Source organism: Lates calcarifer, linkage group LG10, assembly GCF_001640805.2.
Source record: "Lates calcarifer isolate ASB-BC8 linkage group LG10, TLL_Latcal_v3, whole genome shotgun sequence".
NCBI classification, from domain to species: domain Eukaryota; kingdom Metazoa; phylum Chordata; class Actinopteri; family Centropomidae; genus Lates; species Lates calcarifer.
In genome coordinates this window covers 8,707,115-8,725,430 of record NC_066842.1, presented here as the reverse complement: position 1 = coordinate 8,725,430, position 18,316 = coordinate 8,707,115, and the positions used below count along the sequence as shown (strand labels likewise).

General features: G+C 39.0%; 3 protein-coding genes across 3 annotated transcripts; 1 reads left to right on the top strand and 2 right to left on the bottom strand.

The window, feature by feature from the left end:
* Positions 1 to 210: 210 nt before the first annotated feature.
* LOC108888520 (uncharacterized) lies at positions 211 to 6,449 on the bottom strand. The gene is given in 10 exon segments (XM_018684531.2): positions 211 to 796; positions 894 to 1,029; positions 1,267 to 1,337; positions 1,919 to 2,002; positions 2,510 to 2,524; positions 2,948 to 3,128; positions 3,425 to 3,539; positions 4,180 to 4,537; positions 4,539 to 5,240; positions 6,114 to 6,449. Coding segments are annotated over 10 exon segments (1,764 nt in total). The 5' UTR covers positions 6,192 to 6,449; the 3' UTR covers positions 211 to 772.
* A 472-nt stretch (positions 6,450 to 6,921) lies between these two features.
* On the bottom strand, positions 6,922 to 12,292 carry slc35b4 (solute carrier family 35 member B4). The gene is made up of 10 exons (XM_018684529.2): positions 11,911 to 12,292; positions 10,894 to 11,007; positions 10,692 to 10,794; positions 10,551 to 10,600; positions 10,371 to 10,452; positions 10,138 to 10,198; positions 9,435 to 9,544; positions 9,163 to 9,238; positions 8,984 to 9,059; positions 6,922 to 8,454 (listed from the first exon to the last, which is right to left on the bottom strand). Exons 1-10 carry the CDS (start codon positions 11,985 to 11,987, stop codon positions 8,205 to 8,207), a joined length of 999 nt encoding a protein of 332 aa, XP_018540045.1. The 5' UTR covers positions 11,988 to 12,292; the 3' UTR covers positions 6,922 to 8,204.
* Positions 12,293 to 13,283: 991 nt separating this feature from the next.
* golt1bb (golgi transport 1Bb) lies at positions 13,284 to 16,751 on the top strand. Its single transcript, XM_018684530.2, has 5 exons — positions 13,284 to 13,452; positions 14,223 to 14,314; positions 14,414 to 14,592; positions 14,684 to 14,765; positions 16,138 to 16,751. The coding sequence occupies exons 1-5, from the start codon at positions 13,428 to 13,430 to the stop codon at positions 16,174 to 16,176; spliced, it is 417 nt and encodes a 138-aa protein (XP_018540046.1). The 5' UTR covers positions 13,284 to 13,427; the 3' UTR covers positions 16,177 to 16,751.
* Positions 16,752 to 18,316: the final 1,565 nt, after the last annotated feature.

The window sequence follows — 18,316 nt, the reverse complement described above, 5'->3', positions numbered from 1 at the left end:
GTAGGGTGGCCTGAACTTTTGCATATGCCACAATTACAGTTCTTTTTTTTCAATAATGTAGAAATACTTAAGTAAAACTCCTATAGTAAAAACTGTACTTGTACAAAAGTAATAGCATCAAAATATACCTAAAGGGACCAAACTGTGGATTCCATTATTCAATCTAAATTCACCAGAGGATGACAACCTGTGAAATAAGAAAGTCATTGATGTGATTGAACAAAACTATTTATTGACACCCACTGATTTTTTTTTTTTTTTTGCATACATCAGATGTTGAGGAAGATACACTGAAAGTGACAACTCCCTGAAATAATATATGTACAGTACAATAACCTTTAACAAGGGCAAGGCTTTGTTACTTCACACTCTGCTCATTAAACTGTTCTTTCATGCATCTGCAACCTCATGATTAGCTTTCATAACTTCAAGGCACACATATATATTAATTAACCAGACTCTCATTCTGTATATATCTCTCACAAATAGCTTACTTCTGTCAAAACAAAAACCATCTGTGACAAACTTCAATCTCATGCTCCCTTTTTGATGTTTTGCCTCATTAACAAGGGATTAAGCTCTTCCTGTTTTTGTTGCTGTGGTGTTGGCACAATTTGTTTTAAGGTGATCCCAAGAACCAGAGATGTCATAGACATGAAGTGTTACTTAAAGCTAAACTGTGTGTGTTTGTGACACTGGTACCAGACCAGGTTACTGGCCTGCATCAGAAATGTCAGTCTGAGGGTATACGGCACGTCTCCTGTGATCCATGTTAACCTCCAGTGCTCAACTTATTCTGTAAATGGAGAGAAGAGAAATTAAGTTAGAATTAATCATACATAGAAATGAGTAAAGTAGTAAAATTTAACAGTGGGAGAGGTCGGAAGTCTTACTTTCTTGGCGTTGTCCACACACTGCATGTAGGCTGAGGCGATGCTCGAGCAGGACAGAGTCTTTCCTGTGTTCTCCTTGTAGCATTTTAAAATCTGACTCTGCAGGTCTCCACACACTGGCTGGATATTGAAACGCCTGAGGGAGCACACAAACATGACAGACATGCAAATATCAAACAGCGTGCTGGTTTGGTAGCGAAACATTCAAACTAGTCTTATCTCTCTGTCTCGAGTCTTTGTCCTTGTTCGACGTACCAGCACACTCTGTCACCTCACTAACCACAACACACAAGTTACAAAAATGCTTGTACAACACTGACCTCAAAGTCAATTTTATAGATACAGTATTTACATAAATGACTACATGACTTACGCAAAACGGTTGTGTGTCTCCTCTTTGCCTTTCTGGAAGCTCTCAGCAGTCACTTTGTAAAACTCTGTGCACTGTCAGAGAGGAAGAAACACCACGTCATTACCATCAAGATAAAATATCACTGCTGAATCAGAGTCAGAAAAGCTTTCAGGGTGATGGAGAAGTTTCTTTGCCATGGTACACAGAGAATAAAAAAACACACACACGCACACACACACACGCACACGCACACGCACACACACACACACACACACACACACACACACACACAAAGCTTAAAAAAAATAAATAAATACACACGCAGAGTTGAAGTAAGAACAATATGGCTGTACAGGAAATGTCTATATGCAAATTTGTGCATGTCTTACAGTTGCTGTCCCTGACAGGTGTTGTCATTTATATTATATTATCATTTATAATATATTGAGGTGAGTTACACAAACAGCAACACAACTTATTCTCCTTTGTTTCTGTTAAAAGTCAAAGTAGATAATATCCCTCTACTTTTTGCTGAACTGCCAGAACAACTTCATAATCCAGTAGTGTGTATGTGTGACGCAGATATATCTGAGTCGTAGTGCCCCTTAGTGGTTAAAATTGATTCATGCAGCTTAAAATAAATTTGGGGAAAAGTATCAGAAGGTTAACTTACCTTTGTTTCAAGTTTTGCAATGTGTTCCTTGTAGAGAGTGCCTCGTTTCTTTAACTCTTGCTCTCTCTGCTCCAGTTGATGAGCCTGTGTGAGTCCAAAATAATTAGAATAACATCAGCACAACTTCTAACACCAGTATATTCATGCAAATACTGTTACAGTTCAAGGCTCTCCTAAACTCTACAGTAAATGATTTCTTTATCAATATTCTCTGTCTTATGTCATTCTAACTTTCTTCATATCAACAATTGTTTTGTATCTTTCTCTGTTCTTTGAGCTTAATACATTGTCACCTGATTTTTAGTGATGTTTTTTTGTGTGCCTGATGTTATACTGTCCTGTCTGAAACTTCTAATGCTGCCATCTTAGCCAGGTCTCCCTCCAAAAAAAGGTTGCTAACCTCAGTGGGATTTATCTGATTAAATAGAGCTTACATTAAAATAAAAAATGATATTTTGTGGACCTGTGATACCCAATTTCCACAGGAACTGTCTCTGTATCTGAAGGCATCAAGAGCAGAAAACCACTCGTTAGAGCAGAGTGAAAGTGAAAGATTAAAGTCATGCATGTAGGAATTCTCTCCCGTCTTACCTTCAGCTCCATCCACTGACACATGACAACGGGGCAAGAAAGAGAAAGAGGCACAGTAAGATGAAGAAAGGCTGTCATATTAACAAGAGATCCTGACACATACAGCACTGTGCAGAAGTTTTAGGAAGATGTTTGGACTCTTATCTATTAGGGAGGCGTCCCAAATTCATCCAGCAACAACTCCAGATACACAGTCAGAAACTTAAAGAACGATCTCCACAGACAAGAAGAACAAGTATCAGGGCCCTGATCTCAACATCGTGGAGTTAGTCTGGGATTACATGAAGAGACAGAAACAGACTACATCCACAGAAGAGCTGAGGCAAGCTCTCCACATGCTTGGAACTTGGAACTAATCGCCCTCACTTCACTTTTAGTGACTAAAACATTTTGCACAGTGCTGAACATAAAAGGTCACACTTATCTCTCTCTGCTTACATAAAGCTGCACCATCAGCTTCTCATCCTCCGTCTTCATTCGCTCCTTCATGATGGAGTCTGTCAGGTTCTCCAAGTACACCGCCTTCTCAGACTCCAGCATCTTCTTCACCTGCTCCTCCACCTGAGCCTGAGCTGCTGCCTTGGCCTCTGCCTGAGCCTGAGCCCTCATCTCCTCCAGCCTTCACATATGGACACACACATCACATTTTAGAGCATTTCTTAAGAACATTACTTTAAATTTCTATGTTAACATTGTAAGATGGACTTTCTTTGTTGTATATTGCAATTTCTCTCCCTTAACTTTATCTAATTAAGATTATGTGATATGATAAAAATTTCCAGAACAGCTACTAAATGGGTCCTGTGATGAGGTTGTTTTCTCTAATATTTCTCTCTACTCTTTACTTTTAGTTTGGACTATTCTTCCACATATTTATTCTAATCACTAATCATTTTAAAACTTGTCTGTCCTTACTGTCGCTGCAGCTCCTGCCTCTTCTGGTTGATCTCCTCTTCCAGACTTCTCTGCATCTCCTCTTTGATCTTCTGCCTCAGCTCTTCCTCCACCACTTCAGGAGAAACGGGTGCAGCTGTTTGTGAACACATGAAATTTGTGAAAAAAAAAAAAGCCTCACATCGGTTAAACATACTTGGTCTTTGCAGAAATGACATTTGTGTTTATTTGAGATCTGACCACATGTGGTCACATGATACACATGTTAATGTCAGGTGTGAACAGGGCCTAAGTGTTTCCCACAATTCACCACAATCTACTGCACCACACCAGTGGTAAATGTGCTAACAAGCTGTTTTCAGGACAGACATCAATCAACAGACATGAAGGAATCTGTTGGAATCAGTGTGAATATTATTATTTGTCTCTGAACAGTATCAAGTTGTGGCAGAACTTCCACAATCTATTTTTCTCAGGGATAACATCACATGATATATACATAAATATTACATCTTTTTTTATGACAGATTTTGTAATCAGACAACTGAAATGTACAGTAGACCATCTGTGCTTCTAGATTCATCATTATTTTATTATTCATATTCCTCCACTCAGTTCCTGAATACTTGATCTTCTGTGTTTCAATAAGTCCTTATTAATCAAGCGTGTCTCAGTGAGCTCTGATAGACCTCGATTCGCCTCCACGTGTGCTCGACCACTCTGACAACTACCAGAAATGTGACACACAAATAGGCGTTTAGGTGGATCTGACTTACCTGCTGCAGGTGGAGGCACTGCGGCGACAGCAGGCACTTCATCCTCAACAACAGGGGACAGAGACATGGTGGGAGTGGACTCCTCAGGAGCTGGAGCTGGCTCAGGTGGAGCTGGCTCAGGTGGAGCTGGCTCAGATGGAGCTGGATCAGGTTGAGGTGGCACTAGTGGCTCTGCGAGGGGTTCACTCACAGGTGCGTCAGTGGGTATGATGGCCAGCTCCACACAGTGACAAGGTGGGTGGGGCTCATTGAAAGTGAGCTCTGGAGCAGGAAGCGGGGGCTGCCACTGGCTCTGGAGGAGGTGGAAGTGGAGGTGGAACCAGTTCACATGGAGGTGATGAATCAACAGCTGGAGCCACAGCTGGAGGCACTTCTTCAGCTGGAGCAGGTGGGACTACAGGCTCCACTTGAGGCGGTAAAACTACAGCTTCAACTGGAGCTGAATCAACAGGACAGGGTGGGATTACTGGCTCAACTGGTATAAGTTCAACAGCTGGAGCTGGAGCAGCAGGTTCAGCAGGTGGAGGTGCTGGTTTCACAGGTGGAGGAGATGAAGCTAAAGGTTCAGATGGAGCTGCAGCTGCTGGGGATGACTCCACAGGTGGAGGAAGGACAAAAGGTTTGGCGACTTGCTCTACAACAGGTGGTGTAGATGGAGTTTTTGGCTCCGTGTGAGGTGGGTTGAAGGGCTCAGGAGGAGGTAGAACTACTGGCTCTACTGCAGGAGGAGGTGGTGGTGGTGGAGGAGGTGCTTCAGGCTCGACAGAGCTCGGAGGAAGAGAGTGAAACTTTACAGGAGGAGGGGCAGCGAGTTTTACAGGAGGAGGTTCCACTGATGGAGGCGTAGATGGAGCTTCCTGAGGAGGAGGAGGAGGTAGAGGTGGGGTGAAGGGATCAGGGGGAGGCATCAGGAGAGGTATCAGGTGTTCAACAGAGGGGGCGGGGACTGGAGTGGGTGCTTGTGTTTCAGGTAAGCGTGAAGGAGGAGCTCCATTCTGTGAGAGTGGAGGACAGACTTTCTGTGATGACTGTTTCATCCGGCTGATGACTCTGTCCGACAGCTGCAGAAAACAAGAGAAATATTCACTGTGAGCGCTGCCTGCTGGACTCATCAGCATTTCTTTTTACTCTTGATAATTGCTAAAGAGATTTAAAGCATTTCTAAATCTGTTCTTTTTGCTCTCTTAAAAGATTTAGACAAAAAACTAAACTGCTGAAACTGCAGTTTTATTTGTCACATATACAAACATATAAGAGGATGTGTGTGTGGGCAAATGTACACACTCTAAAATCATTCATAGGTTTTATTATTATTCACCAGTTGAACTTAAAAAAAAAACAAACTCATCCATGAAAATGACTTTTGAAGTGTAAAAATGAAGCACATATTTGTAGGAAAGTTATTTTGGCTCTGACTTATTTTATTTAATGGTTAAAATTATTGACAGAGCTTCTTTTGAATTTCACAAATGAAGATTAATAAAAGAAAATGTTCCTTCTTTTTATAATTTCCCCTCATATTAGCCACTGAATGTGTCCAGACTTTATTTATTTTTTTATTTTTTTATTCCCTGGAAACGCTAAAGAAAGTCTTGAATTGTAAAGAACGTATGTTTCTTCCTACTAAATGCTCCATGTGACAACCAACCATGTTTGTCTCCTATATTTAACACCCACACCAGAGGAGTCAGTGTCGTGAGGTCACTGACTTGGTGCACTTCATACAAACAAAAAGCCGAGTTCATTAGTTGTGGTTCACAATTATCCCAGAATTAGGGAATTTTAATAAAAGAAATATTAACAGCGATGCAACTCTGCAGCGACAACTTCTCTACGGATGCAGCTGTGAGGAAACTGTGTGCATATTAAACCTTCAGTTTGAATATTTCCTCTCAGTTTAAATCCATGCAAAGTTTCCCTGAGCTTTCACTCACCCGAATGCCCTTCACAAAAGTAACTCCACCGCCTTCACCATCCTCATGGGAGAAGTGACTCAGGCTGTTTCCCCCCATCCACTCCCGCAGCTGCACTCTCACTGTCAGGACTGTCTGCGGTTCCTCAAAATATTTAATCCACAACGTGGATCTGCGCTCAGAGAAATAAACTCCACACAGCTGCTACAACCTGCCCTTCCCACCGCTGAGTGTTAACAACAACAGCTGCTATTGGACGAAGCTGAACAACACGTCTCCTGATTGGTCCACTGGGTCTTCGAGGCAGCAAATATAAGAGAACATTGTGTCCCAATAAAAAACTAGGTAGGAAAAAAAATCCATAGGTCTTTTTAAATATACACTCTTGTTATGATACATTATTGAAGTCTGCATCTGTTGAAATTAAATAATCACTATTTGCAGCCATGTTGTCATATTAATGTCAGAAGGCAGGGAGTGTGAAGATTTATTTACTGTGCGTGTTTCTAAATGTTGACAAGTACTGGTCCAGTTCACCTGAGACAATATGACAAAGACACATGAAAAATAAAATACAGCAGCTACATGAACTCCATAAATTATTCCTCTATGATTCTAACAGTCTGCATCTCAATAATAATGTATTTAGTCCTCTCAGCATCACATTATTGTGTTCAGTGTAAACCTACTAATGAATGTAAATATGGAGTAAGTTAGCTTTTACTTTCATCAAATAAATATTCAAACAACATCACAGATGAAAATAGTTGCACCATGATTTGGCATCTATGAATGCTAAAGAGGTACTAATGTTAAAGGAGAAATCTGGTGATAATCTGCATTTTTATTGTTAAAAAATCCCATGAAAAGACCAAAAGCATCAACAATGACCTGATATAGTTTATTTCTCTGTGCCATAAACCTTCACTGTCTAAAAACTTCAATTAAAACAGTTTAAAGGATGTCTGCTAAAAACTGCACAGCTTTAAAAAAAATCCAATTATATATATTTGTGACCAGTTATTAGTTACAATAACTGAAATTTTTTTGTTTGTTTTTGGTCACTTAGGGGCAGTGGAAACAAACCGTAAACACAACACTGACATATCTAAGGCCGCAACTGATCATTTTCATTATTGATTGATCTTCTCAGAACAGTCAAAGGTCATGTCACCAAATGTTTTCTTTTGTCCAAAAAGACAATCAAAACCCCCAAATGGTCCATTTAATAAAATATAAAACCAAAAAAGCAGCAAATTCTCCCATTTGAGAACCTGAATCCACCAAAATTTCTGGATTTTTCCTTTAAAAAATATGATTAATCGATAATAAAAATAACTGTTGATTGTCAGATAGTTGCTTAATCACAGCACTTCTAGACATATCATCACCTTCTATGTTGAAATGGTGAAAAACTGTTGCACACATCCAGCAATCAGAGAACAACATTATCATTGATTTGAAGTCATTTCTGGCCATACAATGCATTTATATCCAATATTCAGTTTCTTGTAGCTCAGTTTTTGGTCTCTGCTAACCCCTGAGGGAAATATCTGACTCTTCAGCTGCTGTTTGGTGCAGGTTGTGCACAGTGGGTTTTTCTCAGCTGCCTACCACGGCCGAAAACGCCGCTGATGAGAGTAGTGAGAATCAAAAACAGATGTAAAGTTGTTTTACTGTAAAAACCATGAGTGAAATGATGCTAAAATGCTCCATAGAGCTGAGAGAAACTGCACACTTAGGGGATTATCCTCCGTAGTTTCATCACTACTTGAGCAACAAGTCATCATGTGATCCATTGTTCATGTAAAAATGTTGATTATAGCAGCTTTAATGGGGCTTGAACAAACACACTGTTGGTTCTGGTCTTTTCATGTGATTTGTAGGCAGAGATAAAAATATAGATAATAACCAGAATCATCCTTTAACCTGTTGTATGTGTTTGTGTGTGAGGCATTTACTGCACTATAGCCAATGATGTGTGCTGAAGTATGAGAACAAAATGAATGTAACTTTATAAAAACTACTGCAGGATCGTCGACCAAAAACAAGCTCTGACTCCAACACAGTGGCTGTTTTTTTCCAGTCCCTTCTTCTTCTTCTTCTTCCTCGTCACTCTGCTTTCTTGTCCTTGACGTCTGGTCCACGCAGAGCCGTCTGAACACTGCTCCACACCTCCGTGTACAGCAGAGTGCCTATGAAGACCACGGCCGTGCCCACCCAGTGCCAGGCAGTGAAGGGGTTTTGGAAGTAAATGATGGAGAAGATGAGGCTGAGGAACTTTCTCAGTGTCACCACCAGGGTGACGGTCAGCGAGGCGCACTCTGTGGTCAGGATGAAAACACCACGAATGCACACGTACCTGAGGTAACTGGTTAAAGTCTGAAACAAGACTGAGAAGATAGACAAAAACACTTGACAGCCATCATTATTACTCTGTTAGTGTTATCTTTACAGGTTTGTTAATTTGTTCACATGTTGTTATGCTGGTGCTTGTGTAAGTTTTTGCTGATTCTTAAGCTTTTTTTGACCTGTGTCATGTTCTGTGAACAGCTGTGAACAGTGTAATCCAAGAAGCAACTGTCCATGTGAAAGTACGTCCACTATAGTCCTTGTTTTTGGCACTGACAGACTCAGATCATTACTATAAGTGCCTGACAACTTTATAGATAGGATTCTGACAGAGACTGATCTTTCAGTTGAAGAATACGATGATTTTGTTTAACCAAAAACAACACTAACTCTACCAGACTCAGCTTTTTTTCTCTTAATCATCTCGTTGTAAATTTCCCCACTGTGGGACTAATAAAGGATTATCTTATCTTAACCTTTGTGAAAGTTGAGAACAGAGCAGTAAGTGTTACTGTAGACACATAAATATGGCAGGATACTGTGTGATGACGTTGATCAGCAGGTAAAGCCACATTATTGGTATGGTCAATCCAACCACAGGAACAACTGTAGGAGCTGCAAAGAGAAGATTTATTTACATCAGTATTCAAAGACACTAGGTCACACACACACAAACTTTCCACCCACAATGTTTTTTGAGTGAATCGACAGAACTCACTGCTCTGACTGAAGTAAACACAGTGGTTGTAGATGTTAGTGGAGAGAAGCAGGAAGCCTGGCAGAGGCAGGCAGTGCTGAGAAAGAAAAGAAGGAGTTATCTGAATTAATCGACTTGCATTAGAGGAATGTAAAACATTTAATTAAACAGTTCACTGAAAAACAAACAAGAACCATTAATAGCTGTTTGAGCAATGAGTCATTCCCAAGACAGAAGCTCAAATGAAGCTTTAAATTCCCTGACTGTTTTGTGTGAGTCAGAGTCAGACTCACATTATAGAAGAGAGCCTCTTTGGAGTGTTTCCCATACTGTTTGTACAGCGTCTCCTGGAAAATACCCATCCTCGCTGACATCAGCAGAGCAAAGGTCAACATGGCGATACCTAAAAGAACAGAAATGAACCAAAAAACACTGCTGATCATTGGTATTAAATCTATCAGTGTCTATTACAGACAAAGATCTATTTATTTTTATTTTTTCAGGGACAATGCACATAAATCAACATCACTGTACATGTGCCGGTGTTAGCCAAAAAAGGCCTAATTTTCAACTTGTCCCTCAGTCAGGTGTGAATTAGACCATTAAAACATGTAATTAAGAGCAGAACCAACTGGTTGGATCAGTCAATCGACAGAAAATTAACTGACAATAATTCTGATTTATTATCAAGCAAAAAAACAAAAAAAAAACAAACAATCACTGGTTCCAGCTTCTCAGATGTGCATGTCTGTTGATTCTTCTCTCTTTTATATCACTGTAAATTGAATATCTTTGCGTGTTGGACAATTAGTTAAAACAAACAAACAAAAAACCTCCAGTAAGAGATTAAATTTTCTAGGAATTTATTGACTGAACGATTAGCTTGTTAATCAAAAACTACAACAACAAAACACATCAGTACTTCAGTAGATACTGACAGTCTTTAGTTGTGGCTCTAGTCCACATGAAATATCCTTTCTGGGACCCAAAACTCACCTACAAGCCAGTGTAAGAAGGCATAAAATCCCTCCTCTTCTGATCCCTCATTGGCCACATTCTGCAGAAACAAAACAACAAGTCACAAAAAGCCTATGTGCATAAAACATATTACAGGTTGAGGTCAAGGTTATTTATATTCAGAGAGAAAACTGTCTTGAGTTGTTGCTGGTTATCGCATTACAGCCAGCAACAATGTGTGCAAAATGTGACTCACTCTTGAGAAGACTCACCACTTGTTTGGCAGACATGATGGTGCAGATGAAGATACCAGCTGAAACTAAAGCTATCGACAGATATTTACTGGTTGAATACCTGCAGAGAGAGAATGTGGGGCATAAATTACTGCAATAAATCTGCATGTAGGTGTACAAAGCTCTGGGGTAAGATGTTAGACCGAGGTTTTGTTCTACCTTTTCTTCAGGATGATTATTCCCAGGATCATGTTAGCGATTAGTGATCCCTGCGAAGAAACGAGCAGCAGGTCAAACACAGAGAAGTGCAGGTGATGGTGAACATTTAAAAGTGAAGGTAAAAAGAGCAGAAGTTCGTACTGATCTGAAGATCATGTGCAGCGGCATTGCGATGTTAAAGTTGAGAGCGTAATTGTTGATCACACTGACTGTGAAGAACATCGTCACCATGATCACATAGTTACTGGAAAAAATGAGATTTGTTTTAGTGTCTGTTCATCTTTCCTGCAGCAAAAAACATTTCAGCTCCTTCAATAAGTTAGGGTTTTTTTTTTGTTATTACCTGACAGGGATCGCTGGTTTCTTCCTCCCAAAGTTTGTTTCAAAGATGAAGCCTTCTAATGCGATGAAGGCAAACTGAGCGAAGGTGACGATGTTGCCACATCCCGGGAACTCTCTAAAGAAAGGAAAGAAAATAACAGCTGACAACTTGCAATATGTCCATGTTTACTTATTGTCTACTCTTGTTGTAATTACATTACTGTGGTATTTAAGAAGAATTAAGAAGATATATGTCATATAGAGGAAAATATCTTGATTTTAAAAGTGTTTTTATTTAAGTATTTATTTTTAGAATAACTAACAAATTTTATTCCAGCTTGTGGATACTTTCTACTGCTGCCAACTAAACTCAGCAGATGAACACAAACGTTGCAATCTCAGTAGAAGAAGATTTTAAGTTTGAAGTTTGTTTGTAATGTGCACAGGTGGAAGGAGATATATCTAGACAGAGTTACGGTTGGGTACATTTTCTTGGTGACTATAGAGAAAAAGCAGATTCTAACTTTGGAGAAGAAGGAACAAAAGATTTTCTGGCATTTTTCTTTTAAAACATTTACCAGCTGTTGATCAACTAATGTATGCATACATATACTGTGTACTCATACTTCTATATCTATCTTTGTCTGTGTGTACTGAGCATTTTGGGATCACATTACCTTTGTGATAGGTTTTAAACTCTAAATTCTATCCAGTTTAATTTTATCAGGGAAATGTTTTCAAACAAAAAATTGGGAGGAGAATCTCTTTGTTTGTATTGTATGGCACATGGAGGCTAATCTCTAACTTTCACATAGTCACTTAAGAAGAAGACTTCCTTATGCTGCACAAGCACCAAACCATGAAAAGCTACTTAATGAATGCAAATCTTCGCCTCTGACAACATGCCACAGTAACTACACTTTGTACTTGGATACAATACTAAATGCTGCAGCAGAGGGACGTCACAACAAAAATAAGCAACAACTTTTATGCAGTGAAGTCGACATGAGTCCATACCAGTCTTAAGTTTGCCACTGACCTTACAAGCAGCTCCAGAGACACCACATTGCTACAGCATCCAACAAACACAAGTACAATGGCAAAAACCGTCCCCATGATGCTTTACTAGTGAATAAAAACCTCGGCGAGAAATGTGTCATATAAGACCGGTTTCTGACCGGTGCATATTTGCAAACAAACAGCGGTTTGTGTTTTAGAGGAGGTCTTTCTACCTCCACACAAACTCCGGTTCCAGCTGAACACGTCTGAATCTGAGAATGCGCTCTTCCTTACTGCCGGTGCTCATGGGAGTTGTAGTTCTTCTGTAAAAGGTACGTAGAGTCCGTAATTTTCTCCCTATCTAAGACAACATTACAAATTAAATACATATATTAGGAGAAGAAAAAAATTGGTGAATTTTTGTGAAACAATAGGAGGAAAATAATTTCACGAGTTAAAAGCGTAATTGCTGCGCAGTTCTGACGCTCAGACGTTCGAACGTGCATGCGTCATCAGTAGAATTTTAAAAAAGACAAAGAGCTCTCACTCTGGCCGAATTTATGGGTACCACAAACTACAGGATAGCGCAGGAAAACTACTTTTTTCCAATCATCACCTCCAGAGCAGTCCCTACAGTTCTTGCCCCACACCAATAAATAAATGAAGTCACAGCAGGGTTTTCTGTCATCTGTCAAAAAGAAATACTGCCATAGACAGAGGCCAGATTTTAGAGGGTTTCAGATTATATTCACCAGTGTTTTGCAGATACTTATATACTGAGTAGGTTTGCTAAGATATTTTAACTACATATACCAAATTTCACATGGTGGTTTGACAGGCTCAACCTCCTGTGGCTCTGAGTGGAATAAGTAGGATAACATATGGAGGTTATATTATCCCATCCTATATATCACAGTGACTTTAAAGGCATACCCTGTTGCTAAATTTATATCAGTTTGCCTTTGACCTTTGTTGACTGTTGACAACCTCTAGACTGGGAAGGGCTTCAGACCTAAGGTAACTATAGAATTTCTGTGTGATTGAAGTAATTAATTGGTACCATTTTGGAGGCAGGCATCCAGTGCTCATGATACAGCAAGAGAGAGTCTCTTTAGAAAACAAACTACACACTGTTTCACATATACGTTAATGAAGTTAAAGGCACCTTTGAATGATTTAACCTGTTAATTTGAGAATTTGCTGCCTCCAAAAAATCTGCTCATAAAAAGATTAGGTTGTAGTAAATTTAAAGTGAAATCTTGTGGTCTCAAATACTGACTAGATCCTTTAGCAGGGAGCTTTGCAGCTCAAGTAAAAGTAGAAGTGCATACAGAGCAGAAGCATATTGTAGGGCGTAGACGCAACTTGCTTAAATAGAAGATCTTTGATGGAATACGTGATTACGTGGCTCCAGAGGACGTGGCGTAACAAACCGCTAGCTTTGCCTTCACCACTACCGTGTTATCAACAGTTTTGCTTAGGGCTAACATCTAAAGCAGCGGAGTTGATTCATTACGAGCTTCGAGTGATCTGATAAATTCTCCTGCTGCTGCCAAAATGATCTCACTCACGGATTCACAGAGTAAGATCAGTTTGTGTTTTTTTCGCTGTTCTTTGTCTTTGTAACATCATCGTTTCTGTGTAAAAACCCGGTTCAGCTGAATGTGTGAGGTTAAAGGCTCAAACACCATTGGCTGAGGGCATCGTGACGAACCTTTTCATTACGTCATTGTAAAGTATTTAAATGGAGGAAAGTAGTATTTAACGTTAATCATAATTTTAACGTTCTGTTTTCTTCAGTGTATGGTCCTTTATAATGTGTGCATATGGATATATGTTAAGCATAATTTTATTACATATATTTTATGTACCAAATTGTATTTACACCATTCTACACTAATGATTGCTTCTCATTTTGGCAGGATTACAGGTCCAGGGGCTCAAAAGGTCCTGTGCTGAAGACTTTGTCTAAATTCACTGTTAACAGTTCTTGTTAGAAAGTCAATCAAACAACTATGAAAGAGATTTAAAATGACCCCAAAACTACTATGTGACTCAATTTGACCACAGAGAGACACAGAGCGACCATATCTTTCAGTTTGGGGGGTCCTTATAATAACTGAGTAATGATTTACATTGTTAATGAGGTAAAAATGCTAACCATCTGCTGATTTCAGCTTCTCAAATGTGAGGATATTCTACTGGTTTTAATTTTATATGATTGTAAACTGAATGTGTAATTCAGATTTTGAATACCCTCACTGCTGTGAACACCCTCATTAGTGTCAGTTTTTCTATAGATGTTAAACCTTTATTTTAATAATACTGTCCTTTGTCTCTTTAAATCTACAGAAATCGGGATGGGGTTGACAGGGTTCGGCGTGTTCTTCCTCTTCTTTGGGATGATGCTATTTTTTGATAAAGCTCTTCTTGCTATTGGAAACGTGAGTTAATCAGTTGATAGCACCACACTGTCAAACACCTCCCTTGTATCGTCTGAAAGATGACTTGTGATGTTTTCTGTGTCTGTGCTTGTTGTATAGATTCTGTTTGTCTCTGGTCTGTCCTTCGTCATCGGCCTGGAGCGTACATTCAGATTCTTCTTCCAGAGACACAAAGTAAAAGCCACCAGTTTCTTCCTGGGGGGAGTGTTTGTGGTTCTGATCGGCTGGCCGATCATCGGAGTCATTCTGGAGATCTATGGTTTCTTCCTCTTGTTCAGGTCAGCTGAAACAGAAAGAAAACAAACTCTTTCTCTTTGTGCTCTTGAGTGAGTGTGAATTCTTTTGGTCTCACCTCGCTCTCTTTAACAGGGGATTCTTCCCAGTGGCTGTAGGCTTCATCAGACGAGTACCTGTGCTCGGGTCTTTGCTCAGTTTACCAGGGATCAGCACAGTAAGTATCACGTTGATCAATAATTCAAATGGAAACTAAATTATTACAAACTTAAGACTTGTCTGAGATAACTAATACATAACTCACCACAAATAATATTTAATCACCTTCGAAAGCACTTCTGGTACATTCTGGTGTATCAAAGATCCTATATTTGACAGTTAAATCCTACAAATCAAATAGTAGTTCAAGATTAATTTAGGAAGTCATTTTAACTAACAGTAATTTTATTATTTTGTAGATTATTTTCATTAATCATTTGGTCTGTGAAAAATCATACTACATTCAAAGGATTCATTTAAGAAGGATCAATAAGCTTCTAAAAATGGTCGACAGTGCAGCCAAATATACACAGAAACACTGGGTGTAAAATATGATATGAAGGCTTCTCCTGAAATTTGAGAGCTGACAGTCTTTCTCTTGTGTCGCCTCAGAACAGCGTCTCTGTTGTACTCAACTCGGCCTCATGGGATTCTCCACTTAGAGTCTGTTGTCTGTGAGGCCTCCACAGGTTCATAAAGACAGTCAGTGTTCAGGATCAGCTCTCTGGTGTACGTGGTGTACTGTATTCAGCACACCAAACGTTTTATAAATCTGGTAGTTTTTCTGTTTTCATATGAAAGCCTTACTGTATCTTCAGGGAAACTTTTCTTTTCAGAGTGTCAGTCTCAGCCTGTGATATCATCTGATCCTGCCAGCCTGATCTTCATTCCTCACATCAACATCACACTCAAATTTTACTCTACTCTGTGATTTTAAATGAAGCGTCAGATTATAATTACTACAAAGTTTTCTCTGAGGTGTTTTGGATCCAAAACTTAGACCATAATCAGGACTTTTTGGTTTTTAAATGAACCCCCTCACTTTTCAAAATCCTATTGTATTTTTATCCCCCTCACTTTTACTGTTTCACGACCAAGTCTGTCAAAATAAATCAGGTTTTTTGCCCTGAGTTTCACCTCTCAGGCTGTATACAGGCTGCCCAAACTTAGGGGTGAAGGTTCTATGCTCTGTATGCAGAGAGAAATGCCTGTAGACATTACTCAGGGCTTGGAAAGGTGTGTCAGACTTGATTTTTCCAGTTAAAAAAAAACAAACAAACAAAAAAAAAACGAAAGTCTCCTAAAAAGGCGCCAGAATCTTTGTAGTGAAGGACCAGATACAACACAATCTATCAGAAAGTTAGTGTGTACAGAGGTTTGTGTAGCATCTTTATATATATACATATATGCTGTACTGTTTCATCTTTTTCTTCTTCTGAGCTTTAAACTTTGCATTGAATATATTTTATCTTAGGTTATCTTATCCTGTATAAGTTGTAAATCTTGAAGCTGATAAATAACCTTGGATTGTTTCTCCTTTTCATTTTTAGCTGGTGGACAAAATTGGCGAGAGCAACACGATGGTATAACAGTGGGCTGTTCTTACATTGGAGGAGAGTTTCAGTATTTATCATTTAGCTTCTAATAGTTACTGTATACTTTGATCATTGCCACTCCAGAACTGTGAATCCAAACATTTTCCTGCACAGAAGACACAAGTTTATTTGTGGACATTTGACTGACATGATAATGTTTCCTCTGCCAGAAGGAAACTGTTTTGTATCCGACTGCCACTGGACAAAGTTACCAAGAGATATTTTTTTTATTTTAAAGGTTGGAAGCAGGTCTCCCTTTTTTGTATCATTCCAGTCTGATATTTATGGACTGATAATTTGGGACCACTGGGTCAAGTCAGCAGAGGGTCTGGAGCCTTTTATAGCATCAGCTCCTCTGGATTGTGCCTGAACAGTCACTGAGAGCGCTTTCGAGTTCCTCTATGAAGTGTTACTGGAATTTTGTACATTCAAATAAATAAGGTTGAGCTAAGTGTTACTGAGGGAAAGAAACCTGAACTGTTGTGGGAAAAGGTTTAAGAAAGTTGTCATGGAGATGTTTTACTGTAACGTTTTTAAGTGCATACTTGAAATAAAGTGTCTCTTTTGTACATTTGTCTTATATTTTTGCTGCAAGGATCGCAGTTTAAAACATGTGACCTAAGATAATTAATTACAGTGGACTGTTTACTCTTACATAAATTACAGTGTGAACAAGGTTGTGAAGACCTTATTTCACAAACACGTAAAATAACCACAAACACAGACACAACTACTGAGACACAACTATGAAGAGACACAACACAACTACAGAGAGATTCAAAATGACCACACAGACACACAAAGAGACACAACATAACAAAGTAATATTAAAGAGACAAAAAGACTACAAGGAGATACAAAACTACAGGCAGACACAAAGTCACCACAAATGACACAGTCATTTTGTGTCACTTTGTGGTGACTTTGTGTACCTTTTGACCCAGGTGCCTTGCTCTTCCTGTATGTAGGAGAGGTGTTGACAGAGTCATTGTCTTATAATCCATCCGTGGCAGTAAAGCATGGGCTGCAATATGAAGTGTTGCTTGTTTTTTCAGTGGATACAGATAAATCCCTCCTCATGCACTTGAAAAGAGTTCTACTTTTACAGTAACTTGTGTAACATAATGACATATGCAGCTTCTTGTATAGAAAACAACAAGTTTACCAACATCTGCAGCTTTTACACAATCCTCAGCCTCAGGCCTCCTGCAGGAGTTTACACCCACACACAAGCTGTCATCACATCAGCTTCATTCATAAAACCTCAGCAGTGTCATTATCACGCGGTGACCTGGTGAAGAGACTCTGCTGCCGCTCATCAGAGTCTTCAAAGTTTAAATCTCTCTCGTGTTTGTGATAAATAAGCAGTGACAGTCTTATCAGCACCTGTCACTTTCGTCAATTGAAATATTATGTGTGATGTAATTAAGCTACCTATCAGCCTCATCACTGACGCTGGTAATGGTTTGCTTTTTTTGTTTCATACAATGTAAGAGCAGCGAGGAGAACGAAGCACAAATCAAACACAAACTGCAGCCTACAGGAGAGCAGAAAAAAATTAATGGTAAGCCATTGTTATTATTATTATTATTATCATTACTAGTAGTAGTATTCTCTTCCATTTCATTCATCAGAGATAAATGAACATAGTACTTCACTTTGAGATTGCGTCTGTTACAATTAAAATGTAAATTTAAACCAGTTAAACTTTATTTTCCTTTTTAGCTAAAAGCCCCACATTTAGCATTCAAACACAGTATATGAACATTTAATAAAATGGTTGATTTAATATTCATAATCATTATTTTTTGCACTGTCCCTAGCTGCAATATACAGAGAAGGGGTTATAACTCTACATCACATGCAGTGGAGGCAACCACATCATCTTTCTCCTAAAACATTTGCATCCTTTTGAAAACATGCATGAATATATATATATATACGTCGATTTCTGAATTACATTTAATAAATTGTGGACAGTTTAAATGGTAACACTAAAATTTACGAGCGGTATATAAACAAATACTTTTAGATGTCCTTATGCTTTAGAAGCTAAAGCTGACAGTGCTTTTTGCTTTACCATAGATGCTCCTTCAGTGGAAGAAAAATGATGGTTTGAGTATGTTTTGTTGAC